This window comes from Pyrus communis, chromosome 14, assembly GCF_041283825.1.
Source record: "Pyrus communis isolate YQ-2024b chromosome 14, ASM4128382v1, whole genome shotgun sequence".
NCBI classification, from domain to species: Eukaryota; Viridiplantae; Streptophyta; class Magnoliopsida; order Rosales; family Rosaceae; genus Pyrus; species Pyrus communis.
The window spans coordinates 24,415,957-24,438,267 of NC_142578.1; the positions used below are offsets into that span (position 1 = coordinate 24,415,957).

Below are 22,311 nucleotides of genomic sequence, written 5' to 3' on the forward strand. Positions count from 1 at the left end.
AGGCCAAAAGTTCAAATTATAGCCCACATTAAAAAAATCTCAAATTTCAATTCAAAAACCCAAAATCCAATCTTGATCCATCCTAAAATACCGAAAACATTTTGGGAATGCCGAAATTTCAGTTCGGGATGGGTCTTCAAATTCCCATCCTGAAAATTTTCGGCTTGGGATTCGGGATCCCATACCGAACCACCCCTAACAACATATGCACAACCATGGTAGTCTTCTCCTTTTCACCACTTGCCTATACAGTTAGACGATCCTCGAAGGTCCTTACAAACACTTTTTCGAACTTTAAGGTGGTACCAAGACCATTCGGGCCAATAAATAGATTCACCCTTGAATGTATGATTGACCTGTAAATAAAATAATCTCGACCTTTAGGATTTTTTTTTTTTTTTTTTTTAACTAATTGTGAAATCTCGAGGACATTTACACTTATTCTTAATCAACCAAAAATAATAATATTTCCAGTTAGGATGACCACAAAATATATATTTATGTTGACATTCATATTATCCTAGGAGACTATTTCTACAGGAACCATGCTTCGCTGCTGAAATCCAATCACATATGGATAAGTGTCCAATCATAGTTTTTAATTTCAATATTCAGACACGTATTCATTTGTGATTGACTTTTCAGTAGCACTTGATGCTCTACTTTTAACAATGAAGCATAATTATTCATGCAACATGTGATCGGAGAATTACTTTGCCAAGATTTTTGCTTGTAAGAAATAAAATTAGAAAAGCGTTATTCACGATCTTCTTAGTCATTTACTCTTTTTCAAATCAAGAGTGCATGACGAGTATTACGAAGTGCTAATATTCATATTATTCTTTGGGCCATGCATCATTCAAATGAAATGTTAAACTTGTTTGGCCCAAACATCTCCAATTTGGTTAGACTTGTTTGTTAAAGTGATTTTGAATGACTAAAGTGCATACTTCTTGTAACAAACACTTAGTGCTTTTAGAATCCAAATTTTTTTTTTCTCTAACATTTCTAACGAGGAACTTCTCAAGGAGGATCCAGTGACAAAAAAGAAAAAGGGTTGTTCACCAAATAAACATAGAAAAGGGGCCCAATCAACACACAAAAAATTGAGCAAAGGCTAAATTTTGTCATTACGAAAACTGCACCCCCATGTATTCCAACCTTCTGCACTTCTCCAATCTCCTCTGCCTCTTCGGCCATTAGGGTTTTCTTCCATTCAAATTCTGCAATTTTGTTTGTTCTTGTTAAGCGTGGCCCTTAAGATCACCTTCCCTTTTTACCCTTGGAAGCATTTTGAGTCATAGCTGCGCAACGGTAAAAAAAACCTCCATTGGGGAGAGTCTCTTTAGGGTTTTCCTTCTGAAACCCTCCTCTCCTCCCACCAGGGTTTTCTTAGGCATTGCTCTGTTTTCCCTTTGGATTATTGGAGCTCGTTTTTCCCTTTTTTTTTTCTTGAAACCCTAAGGCAGATAGTTTCCATGCGCTTCAATTCTGGGTTTTTCCGCAATTTTTTTTATGAATTTGGACGAGTTGGAAGTGGGATTTTGGTAGAGTGACAATTCAATTAGATGTGTGAAGAAAGGAGAAATATTTTTTCATGAACTCAATTATTTGAGGCTATTTGGGTTAATATTTAACCGTTGGGCTTTGTGTTAATAAGGTCCAAGAATGCCAAAGCAAATGGGGAAGGCTTGCCTGAAGCCCAATCGAGAAGCTTGAGGTGGAGTAAGAATGTCTCAATCGCAGCACAGGCCATGTATGTGCCTATGATTGAAGTGACAGATGACAGAGACCAGCTCCCTATCAACCAAAAAGCACTTTTTGATGGCATAGCAAGTAAATAGATGATGACTTACTGCCCCCCGAGAGCCATCGGCCAAAAAGCAAAGCCAGTTCGTACCCAAAAAGCTGAAACTTGTCCAGATTCTGTCCTTTTAGCTACAGTTCCCTTAGAAAAGCCATAGTTTGTCTAATGTAAAAGTTCTGCTACCATCCCTTAGTGTTGTAATATCGATTTCCTCATGTAAAACATGCTTACTTTCCATCTCTTTTAGCATAACAACCCTCTGTAAACCCAAAAAGAAGTGGCTACAAGAAGTTCAACCTTACCCGACATGATGAAATCTTGCCCGAGTCTCTTTGTTTGTACTTCCATTTAGTAGATCTGTCATTTAATCTACTTTCCAACATGTATTCAAATCATTTTAACTGTTTTCTACTTAAGAAGTCCCATTTACATTCGAATATGGTTAAGTTAATCAACCTGTTTTCATTAAAGTAAACTCAGATCGAGGAAATGGTTTAAAGGGCCTTGAACTCCCTTTGTTTTGGACATACAAGATTATGAACTAAAAATCCTTGTTTACAAGGCAAGAAAAAGAACCTAAGGCAGACTTAATCCATTTGTGACAATCTTTTGATGAACTAGAAGTTTGAATAACTTGGGGCATAAGTAATCAACTTAAATCACACCCAATCAACATCTGTTATACTAAGATAACAGTGGCACGCCAAATCCTTATTAGTTTTGATTGTGAGTCTCAAGGCCTACACCTAAGGCCCCACAAAGGCACCTTTCAAACTAACTATAAACTCTCCTTGCAGCACACCAAGCGTAAGGGCAAGCCCGACAACCAAACCACGTGCTACCTCCTCAGAGAGTTGTGCGAGGGGAAATCTTTGCCGGAACAAAGGCATTTGAATTTTGTCTGACTTGCTTTCTATCATTATTAATGTTCTAAAAAACAGCCTAGGCGGCCACCTAGGCGCTGGGGTGTGGTGAGCCGAAGCATTTTCTTACAAATCAGTGGGAAAAATCGGATGGGTTCTAGGCGGCCTAGGCGGATGTTTTTTTAATGAAATTAAAAAATAAAATAAAAAATCCTATCTAAGTCTAAGTGGTTTAAAATTGTGAACTTGTTGTACATGTGTCATCCTACAATACTCATCACTATGATTATATGGCATATATGCTTAATGTGTTTTTAAATTTTGGACTTGTTGGATACTGTTTTTGAATTTTATCATTCTTTTATTATCTTATCCATAAATTTCATACAAGTATAATTTTTTGTAAGTGTCAATATGCACTTATTTACAAGAAATTTACCTAAATCTGTCTAGGCCGCCTAGGTGCCCGCCTAGACCCCGCCTAGCCGCCCGACTAGTGCCTAGCGTTTTTTAGAACCTTGATCATTATATATATATATATATATATATATATATATATATATATATGTTAATTGCTGAATTTATTTCACTGAATTGAATTTGTAATATATAGTAGAATTAAATTTACAATCTTGCAATGATAGGAGGCTATAATTTGGAAGTGGGCTTGGCGAGAATGATGATTCAAACAGATGTGTGAAAAGAAAGGAGAAATCCTTTTTTTATGAACTCAATTTTTTGAGGCGTTTGGATTTGTCTCACTCACTTGCCTTCGATCATATCTCTATCTAATTCCACACTAAAATTTGTATTACTTCTCTTAATTAATTGTTTCTTTTAACTTTAGAGTTTGAAGTCCGCACAACCTTTCTCTGTTTTTTGATTCTTGCAGTTGTTGAATTTTATTTCTTGATATGAAATAAGGTGCAGAAAATGCAGCCTGTTGTGTTGCATCTGTTCTTTGTCAAGTGTTGGATTTCGATGTGAGCCAAAAACTATACGCGCAATTCCCCCTTGACTCAACCATAATTGAATTATGGAATTCTCTACCAGAGCTGCGGAATTATGGAGTTACCAACTTTACACAAATTTTCAAGTAGATAAGATCGGTCAAGTGTTCTCCTTTAGAAATGGGATTGGGCGCGTTAGTGATCATATTGATGAGCAGAATTGATGTGTTGCAGATAATAATCTTTACGTTTGTTAAGCTTTTTCATGCACTAGTTGCCCATGAAACTTAGAATCCTCCCTGAAATAGCCCTCAAACCTGCACTCTAAGCCCTCGAGAAGTTGCACTCGAACTTGCACTCTACGCCCTCGAGAAGAACACAAATAGTTTGTGTGTGTATAATGAAATGCAAGTAATGATTATCTCGTTTCATTTAAGTTATTCTTGTAAATCCGTAATTCGATTATCGCGTTTCATTTAAGTCATACTCGTATAATCTGTAATCCGATTATTCCGTTTCATGCAAGTCATTCTCCATAATCTGGAATCTGAATTCATTATGGATTTATCACAAACATAAGCGATAGCAACATCAAAATATATAACTTGACATATCAAGAATCAAAAATAACAATGGCTAAAATCATTTATTTTGGCTTTTTGACCCCATATTGTAGGGTGGATCTTGATAGATATGAAAGATCTCGTCCAAGCCGTACATACGACTTTCATCGAATACGGCTTTCCACATTGGGTATTATATTAAAAAACTCCCCGAATTAATCTTGGCATTGAAAAAACTCCACAATTCAACCAAAAGCAGAAAATCGAAATTACCAAAAAATACTAGAGATTTCTGTAGAATTGTTGATCATCAATCAAGAAACCCAGTCTTGCGCCAAATCGCATCATCTCGTCGTCTCCCCCGTCGTCGTCATCCACCACATCAACCACATCAACCAGAAGCATGCATACCGTCTTGTAAAGAGGCACAGAGGTAATGACGGTTTGAAGGCTCAATGTTCTTTCTTTACCCTTTTCTTTTCAGTTTGTCTATTAGGGGCCTTTAGGCATTAATTGAGAATTCAGTATATCATTGGCGTTCCAGTGTCTATGGTGTGTTTGCTGGTTCTTCTTTGCATGCGTTCCTTATGCGTGTTGAAAGAGGCCACAATAGCTGAGAGAGTAAGTGCTTTCAGGCAACAGTGTGAACTTGCTGAAACAATTAAGTTGAAGGAGATAAATCTGCATGCATCTGGCCAACCGTTTTATGTCTCTCTGTGTGTCTGGATTTTCCGTTACGCTAGTAGCGACTGTGATCATATTTAGGTTTCCAGTTAATAAATATAAAATGGTTTAAGAAAAAAAAAAAATTGATTTGTGAAAAAAGCATAGATGGGAACCATTTGATTCAACTAATGTTGCATTACACTCACCATTTTCATATAAATACGCTGGCGCCCGTTTTGTCCGTAATTGTTGATTGGTTTGCAGTGGCAAACTCATGTTGACCAGATCAGACAGGTTGGGAGAAGCTGAGCACGAGCGCAAGGAGGCAAGTCAGCTGATGCAATCGTATATTGTTTTTGTGATGCAGTTGAAGGCTGAGGGTGAGGAAGCAACCAGAAGATTGAAGCGACAGTACGACTGATGAATGAAGAGATAGTTCGCTTTCAGGAACAAAAAACAACGGACATGGGGGTTGCTTTCCATGAAGGTTTTGTTTTTATTTATTTCTTTTGGCCTAACCTCAACATGGTGGTTTTTAAAATGGTTAACGAATTTTAATTTTCTCGCATTGCAACCTAATATTTTGAAATCGCATCGATTTGTCTCTTAGTTTTTTGAACTTCTTTTGGGTTATCTGTATACTCCTTTGTCGAGAAATGAAAATAAAGAATTATTATTAAAACTTGAAAATAATTAGTTAAAAGTTGTTTGATCTTTTTAAAAACTGAAAATTGAAAAATGAAAACTATTCTCTTGAGTTTTTGTAATTTGGTTTTTAGATTTTAGTTTTTGGTTTTAGAATAAGGAATAGTTATCAAAAGAGTTTTTCTTTTTCAATTTAAAAATAAAAAAATTGTATATTGATATTTTTACTTTAGGAAGAGGGAGAGTTCGGCTAACCCACATAATGAGCAACCTAATTTGGTATCGAATTCGCCATCCACGAGATTCGAACCTAAAATCTCTCACTTTCAACTGAAAAGAAATACCACCAGACCGTAGTATTGAAACAATTTTTAATTCTACATTAAAAAATGGCAAAATTTGTGGCGACGGTGACCTACATTTGCTGATGTGGCATGAAAGGATTGGAAGCTTGGTCGCCAACCATTCCCGCCTCGGAAAAGGTGAACAAAGAAAGAAGCACGTCCACTAAATTCCGATTCCATCCTCCAACGAATCCCCTTCCATCTTTCCCATCAATTCTAAAACTCAGCCATGGCCATTTCTGTCGCTGTGGCGGGAGGAGTTATGAGCTCACTCTGCCGCCTCCACTTCCCACGTGTCAATTCCCACGTCCCACTCTCCCCTCCTCCGTCGGTGGCTGCTTCCTGTCCGCTAGTATTCACCACCGCCACCAGCTACGGCTTCTTTTCTAAGCTTAATTTGCACTCCGGCCATCACTACCGCCACCAAAATCAAACGCCTGTGGCCAATTCTTCTTCTCAGGAAAAGGACAGCCTTATTCCTTCCGACGACGCCGAAGATGGCGTCTTGCTCGGGCCCTCGGATACCGATCTTCCCAGATTCCAAATCTTACTATCCAGGTAACTCTATTTAGTTATTAAAGTTCATACTCCATCAACATGGCTGGAATAGCTCAGTTGGTTAGAGCGTGTGGCTGTTAACCACAAGGTCGGAGGTTCGAACCCTCCTTCTAGCGATTTTCTTCCCATTTTTCTTGGCTTAAACGCTGCGTTTTGGTCCAATGCATTAAACGCTGCGTTTGTTCAACGGTGGGCTAATTTCCCATTTTTTCTGGTCCAATATAATAAACGTTTCTTTTTGTTCAACAGCGGGCTAATAGTCCCTACCTAATATTTATTTTTCTGGTCCAATGTATTAAACGCTGCGTTTTGTTCAACAGTGGGCTAATGGTCTCTGCCAAGGAGCTAACCTGCCTCTTGATATGCCTTTGAAGGTACATAATATATTCCAATTATTTTTTTCCTTTTATTTTAGGAATTGATTTTCCGAACACCCATTTTCTGCTTCTGCACATTTCTGTTTATTTATGTTCTTTCATTTTACTCAAAGCTTGAAATCGCAAACAGGCGTTCTATTGGAAGTACTTTTATACGCAATCTCGCGCTGCATAGCTGTGATGCGTTAGTTTTTATTGCCCAGTTGCATGGACACATTGGAATATATTATGACAATGGCTTTGAGACCTAGCAATGGACTGAATATTTTCTTGTACATTGCGATGGAACAGGCGGACAAAATTGCAGGTGGGACTAGATTGGGTTTTGTTACAATTGGGAATGCGGAGGTTGAGGTCCCTGTGTACATAGACTGCTTGGTTTTTCCACCAAGTGACGGCTCCGGCCCAATTTTCCGAGCCGTCAGAAACGGACGCTTGAAGGACAAGACACCTCCCGGTGAACCAAGGATCATGAGAAATCTTATGCAGGCCCTTCAGAAGTCGGTCCAGATCGCTAGACTGTAAACTAGTTTTCTATGCATATATTTGAGTTGAGATTATGTGCACTTTCTTATGTAATGCAAATGTTCTTACTTTTTTTAAGTCCAAGAAAAGAAAGTCCTTGTTTCTTGTTCAAATTTATGCTTAGTGATCAGATGCAAGCATTTGTTTTGCTTTTACAAAGTCCAATGCAGATTTTGGTGATCTGGTCCATTTCTTGCTGCTATAGAGTTCCTAATTTCTTGTCCTCCCCATATAACGTGCAGAAGATGGATTCGTTATTAGTTGTAGACAATGGAAGTGCCACCATATTTTGCCACAACCTAAAGGAAACGAGCAAATCCAGTTCTTCTAATGGATACTCCACCGAGAGTTACTGGCTCTGGCAGCCAATGGAGGGAAATGACTTAAGTCATATTTGATCCAACAAGAAAAAAATGGCACTACCAACGCTTTATATATCCGGAGGGCGGTCTCTCCTCGTGGCTCCTCAAACATCTTGCTCATAAGCACATGAAGTTGCACCAACCAGGATTCCAGCGCGAAAGGGTAGTTGTGGAGGGTTTCGGGCATTCGGATTTGTTGATTGGAGAGATTCTTACAAGACAGTTTTTCCTCACATTTTATCTCCCATACGATTAGCTGAAAACGGAAGGAGTGGGAAGGGAAAGAGGTTCAGAAAAGAGGCATTGGATTGGGAAGCTGATGGTCTGTATGAAGGATTTGGGGAGTTTGGAACATGGTTTCCCCTTCTGTGGTTGTTGTGGTGATGTTTATGTTGTTTCCTCTGCAACTAGGGTTCTTTTAGGAGTTGTAAATCTAATCAATGTGTAACATAGAGAAATTTCTTCAAGTGCTACATATTATTGAATGATACAAGAGAGAATGAGATTGAAAATATAATACTTAACGACTAAAACACATATAACATTAAAGTCATGCCCTTAACTCAAATATGGGAGCTAAATATGAAGTTTCTTGAGGTCTGAATATGGACACGAGATCTTCTCTCTTTTGGGCCAAGATACGTGATGAGTTTATATGAAATGTTCCAACCAATTTTGATTTTAAAATTTTCAATTCAAATAAAAAAACTAGTAAAAATAAAATTAAAAACCCATTTTCCTATTCAATCAGTCTTACTCGTAGCAAAATGTTCTGACCCCATTTTTTTTATGGGAACATGGAGAAATTTTTCGTTGTGCTGAAAACGGTCCGGTACATCAAGTGTCAGATTTTTTTTTTAAGATTTTGGATGCGGTCCTTAACTATGAATATTCTTTTACTGAAACCTTGTTGATTTTTAATTTTTGATCAAAGTTCCTGAAATTAATGTGATAATTTATTTATATGTATGTTACTATATTTTTTTAAAATTAAAAATTGAAATTTATAGTTGTTTATATTAATGAGATTTTAAATAAATAAAAAACCATGATTTGTGGGATTAAAAATATTAAAATATAAATGTACTATTGTGTGTGTGTGTAAACATGGGTACATTCATCAAAATTGACCAAAAAATTATTGTACCAAAATATGGGTACATGTTTCAAAATCACCAAAAAAAAGATATTAGGCTTAATAACATTAGTAAATTTCTCCAATTAAACTTGACATGAATACATTCTCAAATCAAAGAAAGAAGAATACCCATATAAGTTTAAAAATGGATCAGAAAAAAATTGAATAGATTTTGTATAAAAAAAAAATGGTACATTTACATATAACAAATTGGTATATTTGAGAATGATTACATTTTAAAATTAAAAATTTGAAAAAAATTACATGAATGGGTACATATAAGATTAAAAAATTGAAAACATTTTTTAAAAAAGCTAATGGGTACAAACTTATTCTAATTTATTTATTTATTTTGAAAATGTTTTGAATTGAAAATTAGTTAGGAGTTTAATAAAGGTGTGAATATTAAAATTCTAAATTAATTATTAATTTTTTTTAAAAAAAATTATATAATTGACATAAAAATTTATTATTTTATTAATGTCAGAGACTTAGATCAAAATCTGAAAATTAATAAAGTTTCAGTTAATGAACATTAGTAATTAGAGACCGAATATTAATTTTTCCTTTTGTTTTTATTTAAAAAAAAATTTCAATTAATTGTTTTGTTACATTTTGTATATTTCTACGAAAGTTTGCTAACTTGGATTTTTCTGTTGTTCTTTCTTTCGTTAACCTTATAAGCGGCGCGGTAACTGCCACGGACGCAAATAACAGTTAACGGTCAAGAGAGAGAAAGAGAAGCACGTGGCAATAACCCATCAGCCTCATCCCTTCTTCTGTCTCCGTCTTCCACCAAGATGCTCACTCAAACCCTCCCAAAGATTCCTCTCTCCCCTCCTCTCCTCTGCTCTCACTCACCAAAACCCTCCTTCATCTCTCTCTCTCTCTCTCGCTCTCTCCCCTTCTCTTTCTCCCTCTCTCTGCTATTTGGCTGATGAGATGAGCAAAGCATAGAAGCTTTACAAAAATGGCTTCCTTCTCTCTCAGCTCTCATCCTCCCCCTTCCTCCAAAACCCTAATTCCCTCCTCCACCTCCGCCCATGGAATCCCTAGATGTCTCTCTCTGTCCAAATTCACCTCCCCGCGTCCCCAAATTTCCTGTTCTGCTTCCAAGGAATCCTCCCCCGCCGATAACACGCCAAGGTAATCAAGAGCCCATCGGAATTTGCTTATCTAAAAAGCACTTTTACTCATAAGCGCTTTTACTATAGACACGTTTAAAATTTTATCAAAAATCAAAGTGCCTTTAATTTTTTAACTAAAAATTCAAGTACTTTATGAAGAAGCATCAGGTGCATTTCTTCTCTGAAAAGCACTTCTATTGGCTGAAAAGCACTTCTATTGGCCGAAAGCATTTAGCCCTTTTGTCTGTCAGAAAGCGCTTTTAGCAATCCCAGACTGAAAGTTGGTCCTTGGGTTTAGTTGACGAGAAAAATGCTGAATTTTCTGTGTTATGTTTTGTTTTCTCAGCACTTTTTGTATCATAGAAGGGCCGGAGACGGTGCAGGACTTTGTGCAGATGCAACTGCAGGAAATTCAGGACAACATAAGAAGCAGGCGCAACAAGATTTTTCTTCTCATGGAAGAGGTGAAAACAGAAAACTCAAAAGGGTTTGATATATGTTTGTTCTTTTAAGTTTCAGTAGCTAGGGGATTGTGAACTTCTTTGTTTGATATATGTTTGGTTTGTGTAGCTAAGGAGATTGCGGGTGCAGCACCGGATAAGGATGGCGAAGGATATGGATGAGGCTTGTGAGGAAGAGTCAAATGAGATGCCTGACATTCCATCCACTATCCCTTTTCTCCCTCATATTGTGAGTTTAATCTACAATGTACTTAACCGCCTTAAGTTTGCCCCTTATCGACATCCTCAAACAAGTTGGGAAATTTGGATAGTTAGCTAAGACGTAAGAAGCACGGATGGGTTTATATACAAATCTAACCTTATATTTCAGGAGGGCGCATGCAGGTTGAAAACGATAATTGACAACGAATTGTGATTTTTCTTGTGAATTCTGTGGTTGTGCAAGTGCTTTGCCTTTTATTTTCAGCTGACACTGTGTGATTTGTGTTATGATGTAGACACCAAAGACGTTGAAGCAGCTCTACCTTACAAGTTTATCAATGATATCTACTGTCATTGTATTTGGAGGTCTCATTGCACCATCGGTAAGTCTGTAAGCATAGATGATTGTTTATAGTGAATATTGCCTGATGTCTACATACATGTATAATTTTGTAAAGGTGGATTCTCAATTTCTTTACCCTTTACTGCTTTTATGTTTACTGACCCTTGTAGCAACATGGTACATGTTCCTCTGTATTGAATAGGAGGAACCGTAGTTTTGACGTACATGTTTTGTGCCTATTGGTTAGACTTAAAAATTCTTTACTGTTGTTAAATGTCTCAACCTGTTCTCTTTGACAGCTGGAACTAAAATTAGGTATAGGAGGTACCTCGTATGAAGATTTCATTCGCAGCATGCATCTGCCTTTACAATTAAGGTATATACTGGACATGCTTTTTTTTCTTTTTTTTTTCTTGATTACTATTAGAAATTCAAGCAACCAGTACCGATTTTCTTACTTACTGTTCTGAAATCCCTTTTGTTTTCTGAATTCCCTTTTTTTTTCTGAATTCAGTCAGGTTGATCCTATTGTGGCATCCTTCTCCGGTGGGGCAGTGGGTGTCATTTCAGCATTGATGTTGATTGAAGCTAACAATGTTGAGCAACAAGAGAAGAAAAGGTGCAAATATTGCCGTGGAACTGGTATGTTTTAAACTGTCACAAATGCAAGTGTGCCAACTGATAAAGTTCTTTGGGGAAAAGTGGATCATTTGTTGGATGGGGTTGTCTTTAAATTTTCTTGCATTTAGTTTTCTATGAAGTTTGCTTACGCTGGTAAGTTTATGAAAATAATAAGTAAAAAATGGCTTAGGTTCTGGCTCTTACAGCGCTATTAGTTTCTTCGATTTTATGGAAGTTTTTCCTTGCCTTTCTCATCACTAGAATTCTTTTCAACTTTGTTACTTTTCTTATGTTTTCTTTTTACCTTTCTTCAATTTCTCCTTATAAATGTTATTTCTAAGGTTTTATTATTCTCGTACTTTTGTTTTAATCTGGTAATTTTGTCTGGTATTACATGGACAGGGTACTTGGCCTGTGCTAGATGTTCTGCAAGTGGTGTGTGCTTGAACATCAATCCTATATCAGCATCTAGTGCAACGGACCGCCCTTTGCGAGTGCCCACAACTGAGAGGTGCCCAAATTGCTCTGGTGCTGGAAAGGTACAAAATTTGTCGCCAAGTGGTTTATTCATGAGAAATGATTTGGCATGTCGAAGTTTGTTGGCACTGCAATTTATCACACTTATCTCTTGATGTTGTTGATCATTTGTCTCGTGGTACACTTGCTTCAAATCTTTCCACACATTCATCGTATCATGTTTGCCGATGGTTCACTCATGCTAGGCTTAAAAGGAAGAAAGAACCATAATGAGATTTACGATGATTTTTCAAACTTCCGAAAGGAATTTAGTGCAAGGCTTTAATTCCATTTGTTTCTTTTGAATCCTTGATAAGAGATTTGCAGTTTGTGTTCTTCATGCACTGTAATTCCAATCTCTCTCTCTCTCTCTCTCTCTCTCTCTCTCTCTCTAGGACTAATCATCACCTTCCATGTTCACTTAGGTCATGTGCCCGACGTGCCTGTGCACTGGGATGATGATGGCAAGCGAGCATGACCCACGGATTGATCCATTTGACTAAAGCAAACCAGATGAAAAACTTAGCAGTGTTATCTCATCGTCGATGCAGCTTGGGAATAACTTAGCGGTGTGTAACTTGTGCCAAAATGTTGGCTTGACTGCAAGATTACTTCACTTAAACTAGGAATCATCACAAATTTAAGTTCTCTGTTTGATGAAATGTGTTGCAACTTACCGTGGAGGATTGGGAACTTGGTTGTGAAGAAATGCTAATTTAGTTGAATTTGTTGCTTTTTGTTGACGTGAAAGTAGAGAAATATTCTATGAGAAATTTAGATGCAAAACCTATTAGTATTAGGTCAAGGAGGCAAATTAACCTATTGGGTAATCATTAAGACTCATTTAGTTTGATTTCACTTTACACTATCATCACAGTCTCACATCTATATTATGGTGATATCAAATTAAACGGTCCCTAACGGTTAGCTATAAACAATTCAATGTGTTGATTTGTCACCTCTAGTATCAGTTAATCGCTATTCACGTCCAAGAGCTATGATTGGGGAACTCATCGAGAAGCATGCCCTGTGCGATAGCTCTCTCACAAAGAGTCGGGGACGCATGTAGGTCCTGCAATTGGGGCCTACTCCCCGCTTCATGTGGAGGACTGCCGTTTCCGCCGAAGCTGATAGTGTCTCCATTTTTATACATTAGCTGAGAGGTTATAGAGATGATGTAAGAACCTCTGTACGATTAACACCAACAGGACAGTTTGGCCGAGTGGTCTAAGGCGCCAGATTTAGGCTCTGGTCCGAAAGGGCGTGGGTTCAAATCCCACAGCTGTCAAATTTATCTTTACTTTTAATCTTATTTTTTTCTTTCAACACTTTCCGTTGATATTCCCGCGGAAGAGTAGTAACGACGTCGGAGAGCTCATAATTTAGTCCCTTTCCTCCAACACAGGCGGAGTAGTTGACAGTTTTCGCCGTCCCCATGGCTCGGATCCTCGGAAACAAACCGGGTCTTCTCCACCTCCTTACCCGTTTCACAATCTCACGACGGCCGCTGCAAACCCGAGCCTACTAAGAGCTCAGATTCTACGAAACAAGGAGATCACGGGACATGGGCCTCTGTTGGAGCACCCCACAAAAGAAATGGAGATACCTGTTTTGCGTGCTGAGAACAGTGATCGTTGGGACCCGGATGTGGTGGTTCAACGGCTTGGAAGCCTTGCCAATCGAGAAGCCGATGGATCGGAGGGAAATGTCTCACTTCACGTTCTTCCCGAGTTCGCCCACTGGTCAATGGGTTCACATGGACAATCCGAAATGTCTTCTTGAGATTGTGGCACCTAGGATTTCATCCCTTCATACGTCAAGGTTTCTTGATTCCAGTTTCATACCTAAAGTTATGTTTTTCTTTCGGATTCATACTTCCATTTATTGAATGTTAGAAATTCCGTTAAACCGTGACATGGCAACCACGTGACATTGTGGCCCCTCGTGCATCACGAATCTTGTAGGCAGTAAAGGAGAGCTTGCTAGGCAGCAAGAGCTCATATACAGTCTCTATCAGAGGTACTTTTATAAAGAGAAATGACTTGTTTAAACCGCTGACCAGAGTACAATACCTGACTCATTCTTAGAAGTCGGCATTCTTACATTCTTGTCAAACATTTGCACGACTTTTTTTTTGTATTGGCACCGTTATTATAGTTCGTCAAATGAGGCAAAATTCCTTACAACTTGAGTTTTCCCAAAGAGAGGAAGGCGTAGAAAGATGAACTTTTAGTTAACTGAAAGGACTAAAATGAAAATTGAACAGAATTTTAAGGACCGGGATGTAAAGTGAAAATCGGAATCATCACTCCCCAAACGGAATAACGGAAAAGTGAAAATCGGATGTGTCAAAATTCCCCATGGCGCGAACCGTCGGAAGCAAACCGGGTCTTCATGCCCTCCTGACCCGATTTGTTATCTCACGACGGCCATTGCAAACGCTAGCTTACGAAGAGCTCCGACCCTTCGCCGACCCACAACCCTACCGCACCACCGCTTTCGTCCTCCACGGCCTTCTGGGCTCCGCCAGAACCTGGCGATCTTTCTCCCGCACCCTCCTCTCCAATCTCCCCGACCCATCTGGTCTCTCTCTCTCTCTCTCTCTCTCTCTCTCTCTCTCTCTCTCTCAATTCATTTCTCTATTTTCGTAAACAGAAAATTCGAATTGCAGGTTGGAGAATGGTGCTTGTGGATTTGAGGAACCATGGGAGGTCGGCGGAGCTCGAAGGTCTGAACCCGCCTCACGATTTGGTCAATTCGGCCCAAGATTTGGCTAATTTGATCCGGACTCAAGGTTGGGACTGGCCGGATGTTGTTCTCGGCCACTCCTTTGGCGGGAAGGTTGCTCTGCAATTTGCACAAAGCTGTGCTCGTGGTGACTATGGTGATTCTGCCAAGTTGCCCAAGCAGGTTATACACTTTGCCCTCTTGCTCTTTGTGCTAAAATTGCTTAGAGCTTAAATAAAATAATAGAATGATTATCTCAGGGCTCGTTTGGGTCTGCCTCTGCAGCTTTTATCATGAACAAGTCGAAATGTTTATTGAGCTCTCATGCTGAACGTAGTTAGAAGCGCTTTTGGTTAACCTTTTTAGCCATTTCAGAAGCAATCCCACACATAAGTTCTTTTTATAATGGCTAAGCACTTTAAGACAACCAAAAGCGCTTCTTGCAGCATTTGGCAGAGAAAGTTAAAGTGCTTCTGGAATATACAACTTGTAAATATTTTTCTAGAGAAGCACCTAGCACAAACTTTCTTCTAAGTACTTGTAAGGTCCAAGTCCCTTCCTAGGGAGCACTTGAATTGTTATGTAAAATGTAGTTTGCTTCTAATAAAAACGCTTTCAACAAAAGTGCCTACAAGCTGAAGTTCTTTTTGGACAAGCATTTCCAAACTGGCCTTAAAGTACTTATTCTAGCAAAGTGAATCAAAATGTGGAAGTTTTTTAGTTTACACTGATGTTGGGGAGTGCTTAAAAAGTTGTTGTATAGTGACTCAAAATGATGTCTTGTTTTCTTCTTGGGTTGGGAGTGAAGCACTACAATTTTGGTTCTGAGAGCTCTGTAGCATTTGTGAGATCCGCAAGTGGGACACCATGTATGCGACTGTGGAGCACTCTGCTTCTTCAACTTATGAATGCTGAAAGCTGTCTACCAACACTTGTATGTGTTTGTTCGTATTCGGGGTTTATATGTTGCATAAATCATGCTTAGTTTCTCTGATTAGGTTTAATGGCAAGCACTGCTTCTGCTGTGTGTTGCCGAATGCAGTTGAAACGATAGGAAGGATGATTAGACTGGTTTGGCATCCTAGCATGAATCCTTTCTGTTTTTTTCTCTGTGATCCAGAACAGCTGTGGGTGTTGGATGCCGTTCCAGGAGAAGTGAACCCTGAAAACAGAAATAGGGAAGTTGAGAAGGTTTTGCACACATTGCGGAGTCTACCTTCAGCAGTTCCATCACGAAAGTAAAACCTCTTTCTCCTTACGATGAGTTATTTGATTTTTGCGTGTACATTGGTGCTGTAGTGTGTAACTGCGTGTACTATTTATGGGTTAACAGTTCAAGAGTTGGTTTTGTGGAGTTCTAGTATATTTTTTCCGTATGCTATTTCCTTCAAAGATGGCTATATCCCGTTTAGATCTAAATTTATTCAGATGCTTTATTTCTCATACAAACGCCTTCTCTACCCTCAAATTGCTTCACACAAGCAAGAGCCTTGAATTCAGTCAATCTTTACGTTGTTAAATGTGAATCGGAGTCCAGTTAAATCCATTATAAAACCGTTGTTTTTTGCCTCAGAATTTAGTTGTATTATGGAGTTACAAAATTATCCTATGTATGATCATCGTATTTCCAATTTCTTGATGCAATAAATCTGGTTCTTCATTTAAGGTGGCTCATGAATCATTTGCTTGAGCTTGGGTTCTCAAAATCATTGTCACACTGGATAGGCAGCAACCTCAAGAAACATGGAGATCATTTGACATGGGCGTTCAATCTTGACGTTGCTATCCAGATGTTCAATTCTTTCCAGTATATATCTTACTACTTTCGAGACTAATTTGAAGTAGAAAACTATGAAAATCTGTTTCCTTCCCTCTTATCTCTCCATCTTCTATGAATGTTAAACATTGCAGGGAAAAGTCTTATTGGCCTCTGTTGGAGCACCCCCCGCAAGATATGGAGATAGCTATTGTGCGCGCTGAGGACAGTAATCGTTGGGACCAAGATGCGATTCAACAACTCGAAAACCTTGCCACTCGCGAAGCAGATGGATCAGAGGGGAAGGTTTCAGCTCATGTTCTTCCCAAGTCCGGCCATTGGGTTCACGTCGACAATCCAAAAGGTCTCCTTGAGATTGTGGGTCCTAAGCTTGCATCCCTTCGGCCTTAAACCGTATCGGGTTTAATTTATCTGCCACAGAAGATATGTTGTGCAGATAACATTGGTAATTCTTGGTGTTTCAATTGTTCACTTGTGATAAATCATTTGTGTCTTATTTGGGGTTCTCTGTTCTCGTTTTTGGATTTCATCTGGAGCTACATTATAAAATTGTATCAGTTGTTGGTTGAAGATGGCAAATTGGCAATGCAATTGATCTATTTTTCTTTTTTTAGTGTGATATGTTTTGTGGTGTTACTAATTTACGGGTAATAGTATGGTTGTAAATGCTTACAATTACGAGTGGCAATTCGTGGCCACGAGCTGGTAGTGTTGGCACATAGCAGTCAGGTCATGTTTTCAAAACTCGAACACGATACAATTATTAAAGGTGTTGCACGATAATAACGTTGTTTAAAATTCCTTATTACAAAATTATCCGTAAAATATGGTTAATATATTAATTTGTCGTTCCACATTCATTTTAAAGAGCATCTCGAATAGAAGATGCAAAACGCCAAATCTATATTTTTCATGTAAATACACTCTTTTATTTACATTTTTTTACGAAGATAAATAATTTACATTTCGTTGTCTCCATTTAAGAGCTTTCCAATAAAGAGAAAAGGGTAAAAATGATAATTTGGTATTATTCATGCACAATTTTTAGCTCTCACAGGTTGATCTTAATTTTTAGCCTCCTAATCGAATAAAATTAAAATAAATAAAAATGTGTGAGAAATAAAAAATGTATGCCAACTACCTACATGATTTTTTTTTTTTTTTTTTTGAAATAAAAAACGATAATATCTACATTAAGAACGAGGAATGTATTAAGCTTACAATGACATTATTATAATAATGTGGTTCAACTTTACTTTTAACCTAATCAAACCTAAAACATCTCATTTATGACTAAAATAGAATTCCATTAAGCTGCAGTAGGCAGTATGAAATTACAATTTGCATTTTCCGTTTTCATTGGTGCGGGGGATGTAAAAGATGTAAATAAACCCTAGCGTTTCTTTCTTGCCCCTGTTTCTTCTCTCTGTAAAACAGCTGCAACCCATCCAAAACCCCTCCAAGAAACCGTAGCATTTGGGCATTGGCCATGGGCGTCGCCCTGGACTCTTCCGTCGACCCTCCTGGCAACGACAAGCAACGGTACTCTCCCTCTCTCTCTCTCTCTCTCTCTCTCTTAAACTGGTAACTGGTTTCAGTTCAGGGTTTGGGGTTTTAGTTCGATTCCAATTTTCGATTTTTCATTTCATTTTTCGAATTAGGTTTACAAAGGGAAGGCAAGCTCCTCAGTCAGCCATTGATATGGAATTCCTCGCCGCTCCTATCAAATCCGCCAAGGACAAATTCGCGCTCGTCCCGGAATTTCTAAAGGTTTCAACTTTAAACTACTACTACCATCCACTTATTCATTTAAATTTTAATTAAAAAGTTGCTACCCTGCTTGTTCTTGTCATCATTGCTACTGTTGTTGTTTTTAGTATTTTTGATTCGTTGGAATTTAAGAAAGATGGAATTTTTATTGTACTGTAGGTGAGGGGGTTGGTAAAGCAGCACTTAGACTCGTTTAATTACTTTGTGAACACGGGAATCAAGAAAATTGTTCGTGCCAATAATCGGATTGAGTCGGAGATCGATCCAACTATTTATCTCGAGTTCAAAGATATCTATGTCGATAAGGCCTCGGTGATGTCAATGGGTAAAACTGATGATATTTCTCCCAATACATGCCGCTTATCTGATATGACGTATGCTGCACCGATAAAGGTTGATATAGTGTACATTCGAGGAAGTCATGATCGGAAGGAGAAAGTCGAGAGGAAAGGTGTGACTATTGGGAGAATGCCTATTATGTTACAGAGTTGCTGCTGTACTCTATTGGGGAAAAATGAAGCCGAGCTTGCAAAACTGGGTGAGTGCCCCCTGGATCCCGGAGGATATTTTATCATCAAAGGGAATGAGAAGGTGCTTTTGATGCAGGAACAACTCTCGAAAAACAGGATTATCATTGATATGGACAAGAAAGGGAACTTTAATGCATCTGTTACAAGCAGCTCAGAGAGAATCAAAAGTAAAACCGTTATTCAGATGGAAAATCAGAGGATCTATTTGATACTTAACCAATTTGCCAAAAAGATTCCTATTATGGTGGTCATGAAGGCTTTGGGAATGACGAGTGATCAAGAAGTTGTGCAGATGGTTGGTAGAGATCCGCGGTATGGTTCCTTGCTAATGCCATCTTTGGAGGATTGTGCAAAGGAAGGTATATACACACAAGAGCAAGCCTTGGACTACCTTGAGTCAAAGCTGAAGCGGTTTAATTTTTCTGGTTCTTCATCCGAGAAGGATAGTGCTAGAGTAATGAAACTTCTTCGAGATGTGTTTCTTGCGAACGTTATGTGTCAGAATGATTTTCGTCCTAAATGCGTATATGTTGCTGTAATGTTGAGACGCATAATGGATGCAGTTTTAAATAAAGATGCAATGGATGACAAGGATTATGTTGGTAACAAGCGGATTGAGTTGTCTGGTCAGTTAATCTCTCTTCTGTTTGAGGATCTGTTCAAGACGATGATTACTGACATTAAAAAGATAGGAGACAATATATTATCAAAGCGTAGCAGGAGTAGCGCTTTTGACTTTGCACAGCAGCTTACGAGTGATAGAATTACAAATGGGCTAGAAAGGACCTTATCCACTGGAAACTTCAACATAAAACGGTTCAAAATGGACAGTAAAGGTATGTCACAGGTCCTATTTAGGTTATCCTACATAGGGTGTCTGGGCCATATGACCAGAGTCAAGCCACAATTTGAGAAGACACGAAAAGTAAGTGGACCTAGAGCCTTGCAACCTAGCCAGTGGGGAATGCTTTGCCCTTGCGACACTCCAGAAGGCGAGCAATGTGGACTGGTTAAAAACTTGTCTTTGATGGCTCATGTGACAACTGATGAAGAGGAGGGCCCATTAATGTCTCTATGCAAGTGTTTGGGTATTGAAGGCCTGGAAATACTATCAGCCGAGGAGGTTCACTCACCGTATTCTTTTCTGGTTTTCTTCAATGGAAACATCCTTGGAAAGCATAAGAAGCCACATCACTTTGCCAACGCATTGAGAAAGTTGCGTAGAGCTGGAAAGATTGGGGAGTTTGTAAGTGTCTTCGTCAATGAGAAACAGCGTAGTGTTTACATTGCCTCTGATGGTGGTCGAGTTTGTCGTCCACTAGTTATTGCTGACAAGGGCGTACCAAGGGTCAAAGAACATCATATGCAGGAGTTGAAGGATGGAGTACGCACTTTTAATGATTTTTTAACTGATGGGCTGATTGAGTATCTTGATGTTAATGAGGAGAACAATGCTCTGATTGCTCTATATGAAAACGAGGCAACAACAGAAACAACCCATATTGAAATAGAGCCTTTCACCATCTTAGGTGTTATTGCTGGGCTAATTCCATATCCTCATCACAATCAGTCGCCTAGAAATACGTACCAGTGTGCTATGGGAAAGCAAGCAATGGGAAATATTGCTTATAATCAGCTACAAAGAATGGACATGCTTTACCTTCTGGTGTATCCTCAACGGCCATTGTTGACAACGAAGACAATTGAGTTGGTGGGCTTTGATAAACTTGGAGCCGGGCAAAATGCAACTGTTGCTGTGATGAGTTATAGTGGCTATGACATAGAGGATGCAATAGTCATGAATAAGGCATCTCTGGATCGTGGTTTTGGTCGTTGTATTCTAATGAAAAAATTTTCTGGCACGCTTCAAAAATATGAAAATGATGCACGCGACAGAATAGCAAGGCCCTATAGGGATGGACCTGATGCTGGAAGGATGCGGGCGCTGGACAACGATGGACTTGCTGCACCTGGAGAAATTATTAGAAATAATGACATTCTAATGAATAAACAGGTTCCTCAAGTCACGAGAGGGCCACAGATTTCCCCAAGCCAACTGAATATTCCATATGGAAATGCTCCGGTGTCTTACAAGGGACCTCATGGAGAATCTTGTGTGGTTGATAAAGTGACCCTCTCTTCTGATAAACATAATAATTTATGTTCCAAGTTCTTAATTCGGCATACTCGTAGACCGGAAGTTGGTGACAAGTTCAGTAGCAGACATGGGCAGAAAGGTGTTTGTGGTACCATTGTCCAGCAGGAAGATTTCCCTTTTTCTGAACGTGGCATTTGCCCCGACTTAATTATGAACCCTCATGGGTTTCCAAGTCGAATGACTGTAGGCAAGATGATAGAACTTCTTGGGAGTAAAGCAGGAGTGTCATGTGGCAGGTTTCATTATGGCAGTGCCTTTGGTGAACCAAGTGGTCATGCAGACAAGGTTGAAGATATAAGTGAAACGCTCGTGAGGATGGGGTTTAGTTACGACGGCAAGGACTTGATTTACTCAGGTATCACAGGCTGCCCTTTACAGGCCTATATATTCATGGGACCAATTTACTACCAGAAGTTAAAGCATATGGTTCTAGATAAAATGCATGCACGGGGTAGTGGTCCTCGAGTTAGTCTAACTAGGCAACCTACTGAGGGAAAAGCCCGTAATGGAGGACTACGAGTCGGAGAAATGGAGCGTGATTGTTTGATTGCTTATGGTGCTAGTATGTTGCTTTATGAGCGCCTGATGCTGTCGAGTGATCCTTTTGAAGTTCATGTTTGCAAAGAGTGTGGTTTGTTGGGATATTACAGCCATAAGCTGAAAACTGGAATTTGTTCCTCGTGCAAAACTGGGGATAAAATGTATACTGCAAAGATGCCGTATGCTTGTAAGCTCTTGATTCAAGAACTCCAGTCGATGAACATTGTTCCTCGCATAAAACCGGAAGAGCTTGAAAAGGAATGAAGTTATAGGTTATGGCTTCTCTTGACACCGCGGAGTCTGCAACGTACAAACTGCCAGTCAATCATGCGTAACTTCCTTCGACACTTATTCGAAGGTGATGGATTTTTTATTTTTTATTTTGTTAGCATATCCATTGCAAAGGAAGAACCAACTTTTCAGTATTATTTTTGTTAATTTCTTTTGTGATATTATCATCGTATCAAATAAAAACAACATGAAGTATACAGGGTATAGAGAAGTCATCCGTTTCATTTTTTAAAACTATTCATGCACTCGACGACTGTACATATGCACCAAAGTATCCATTCACATTACTCGTCATGGAGGGAGGTGGGATTGTCTTGTCATGGAAGGAGTAGGATTGTCGAAGGAGTAGGATTATCTCCCCTACTATTACAATTTCCTTCCATCATCTCCTCACATTTTTTTTTGGGTCCTATTAACTATAGTATTATTAAGAAAACCCTCTTGTCAACTT

The 22,311-nt window shown here is 38.8% G+C and overlaps 3 protein-coding genes, 3 non-coding genes and 1 pseudogene across 9 annotated transcripts; all 7 read left to right on the forward strand.

Annotated features, from left to right (window-relative positions):
- Positions 1-3,334: 3,334 nt before the first annotated feature.
- LOC137714041 (small nucleolar RNA Z266) lies at positions 3,335-3,441 on the forward strand. The gene has a single exon (XR_011065382.1). It is a non-coding gene; the product is annotated as a small nucleolar RNA Z266 (small nucleolar RNA).
- Positions 3,442-5,940: 2,499 nt separating this feature from the next.
- Positions 5,941-8,117, forward strand: LOC148691458 (uncharacterized; annotated as a pseudogene). The gene is made up of 3 exons (XR_015955941.1): positions 5,941-6,409; positions 6,717-6,770; positions 7,065-8,117. The product of XR_015955941.1 is annotated as an uncharacterized LOC148691458 (transcript).
- Positions 6,439-6,512, forward strand: TRNAN-GUU (transfer RNA asparagine (anticodon GUU)). Its single transcript has one exon. It is a non-coding gene; the product is annotated as a tRNA-Asn (tRNA).
- Positions 8,118-9,567: 1,450 nt separating the features above from the next.
- LOC137712926 (protein ORANGE-LIKE, chloroplastic) lies at positions 9,568-12,810 on the forward strand. The gene is made up of 8 exons (XM_068452129.2): positions 9,568-9,944; positions 10,272-10,389; positions 10,496-10,615; positions 10,884-10,970; positions 11,230-11,306; positions 11,445-11,572; positions 11,954-12,090; positions 12,493-12,810. The coding sequence occupies exons 1-8, from the start codon at positions 9,769-9,771 to the stop codon at positions 12,568-12,570; spliced, it is 921 nt and encodes a 306-aa protein (XP_068308230.2). The 5' UTR covers positions 9,568-9,768; the 3' UTR covers positions 12,571-12,810.
- Positions 12,811-13,275: 465 nt separating this feature from the next.
- On the forward strand, positions 13,276-13,355 carry TRNAL-UAG (transfer RNA leucine (anticodon UAG)). The gene has a single exon. It is a non-coding gene; the product is annotated as a tRNA-Leu (tRNA).
- Positions 13,356-14,350: 995 nt separating this feature from the next.
- LOC137713531 (uncharacterized) lies at positions 14,351-17,184 on the forward strand. 3 transcript variants are annotated; one of them, XM_068452840.2, is made up of 5 exons: positions 14,353-14,650; positions 14,739-14,977; positions 15,920-16,032; positions 16,461-16,601; positions 16,706-17,184. In XM_068452840.2, the coding sequence occupies exons 1-5, from the start codon at positions 14,428-14,430 to the stop codon at positions 16,959-16,961; spliced, it is 972 nt and encodes a 323-aa protein (XP_068308941.2). In that variant the 5' UTR covers positions 14,353-14,427; the 3' UTR covers positions 16,962-17,184. The 3 variants fall into 3 exon arrangements, with proteins under 3 accessions (XP_068308942.2, XP_068308941.2, XP_088540577.1); XM_088684451.1 differs by having other exon boundaries at positions 16,461-16,586; XM_068452841.2 differs by lacking the exon at positions 16,461-16,601 and having other exon boundaries at positions 14,351-14,650.
- Positions 17,185-17,877: 693 nt separating this feature from the next.
- NRPC2 (nuclear RNA polymerase C2) lies at positions 17,878-22,094 on the forward strand. The gene is made up of 3 exons (XM_068451935.2): positions 17,878-18,113; positions 18,233-18,341; positions 18,501-22,094. Exons 1-3 carry the CDS (start codon positions 18,061-18,063, stop codon positions 21,831-21,833), a joined length of 3,495 nt encoding a protein of 1,164 aa, XP_068308036.2. The 5' UTR covers positions 17,878-18,060; the 3' UTR covers positions 21,834-22,094.
- The last annotated feature ends 217 nt before the right edge of the window (positions 22,095-22,311 follow it).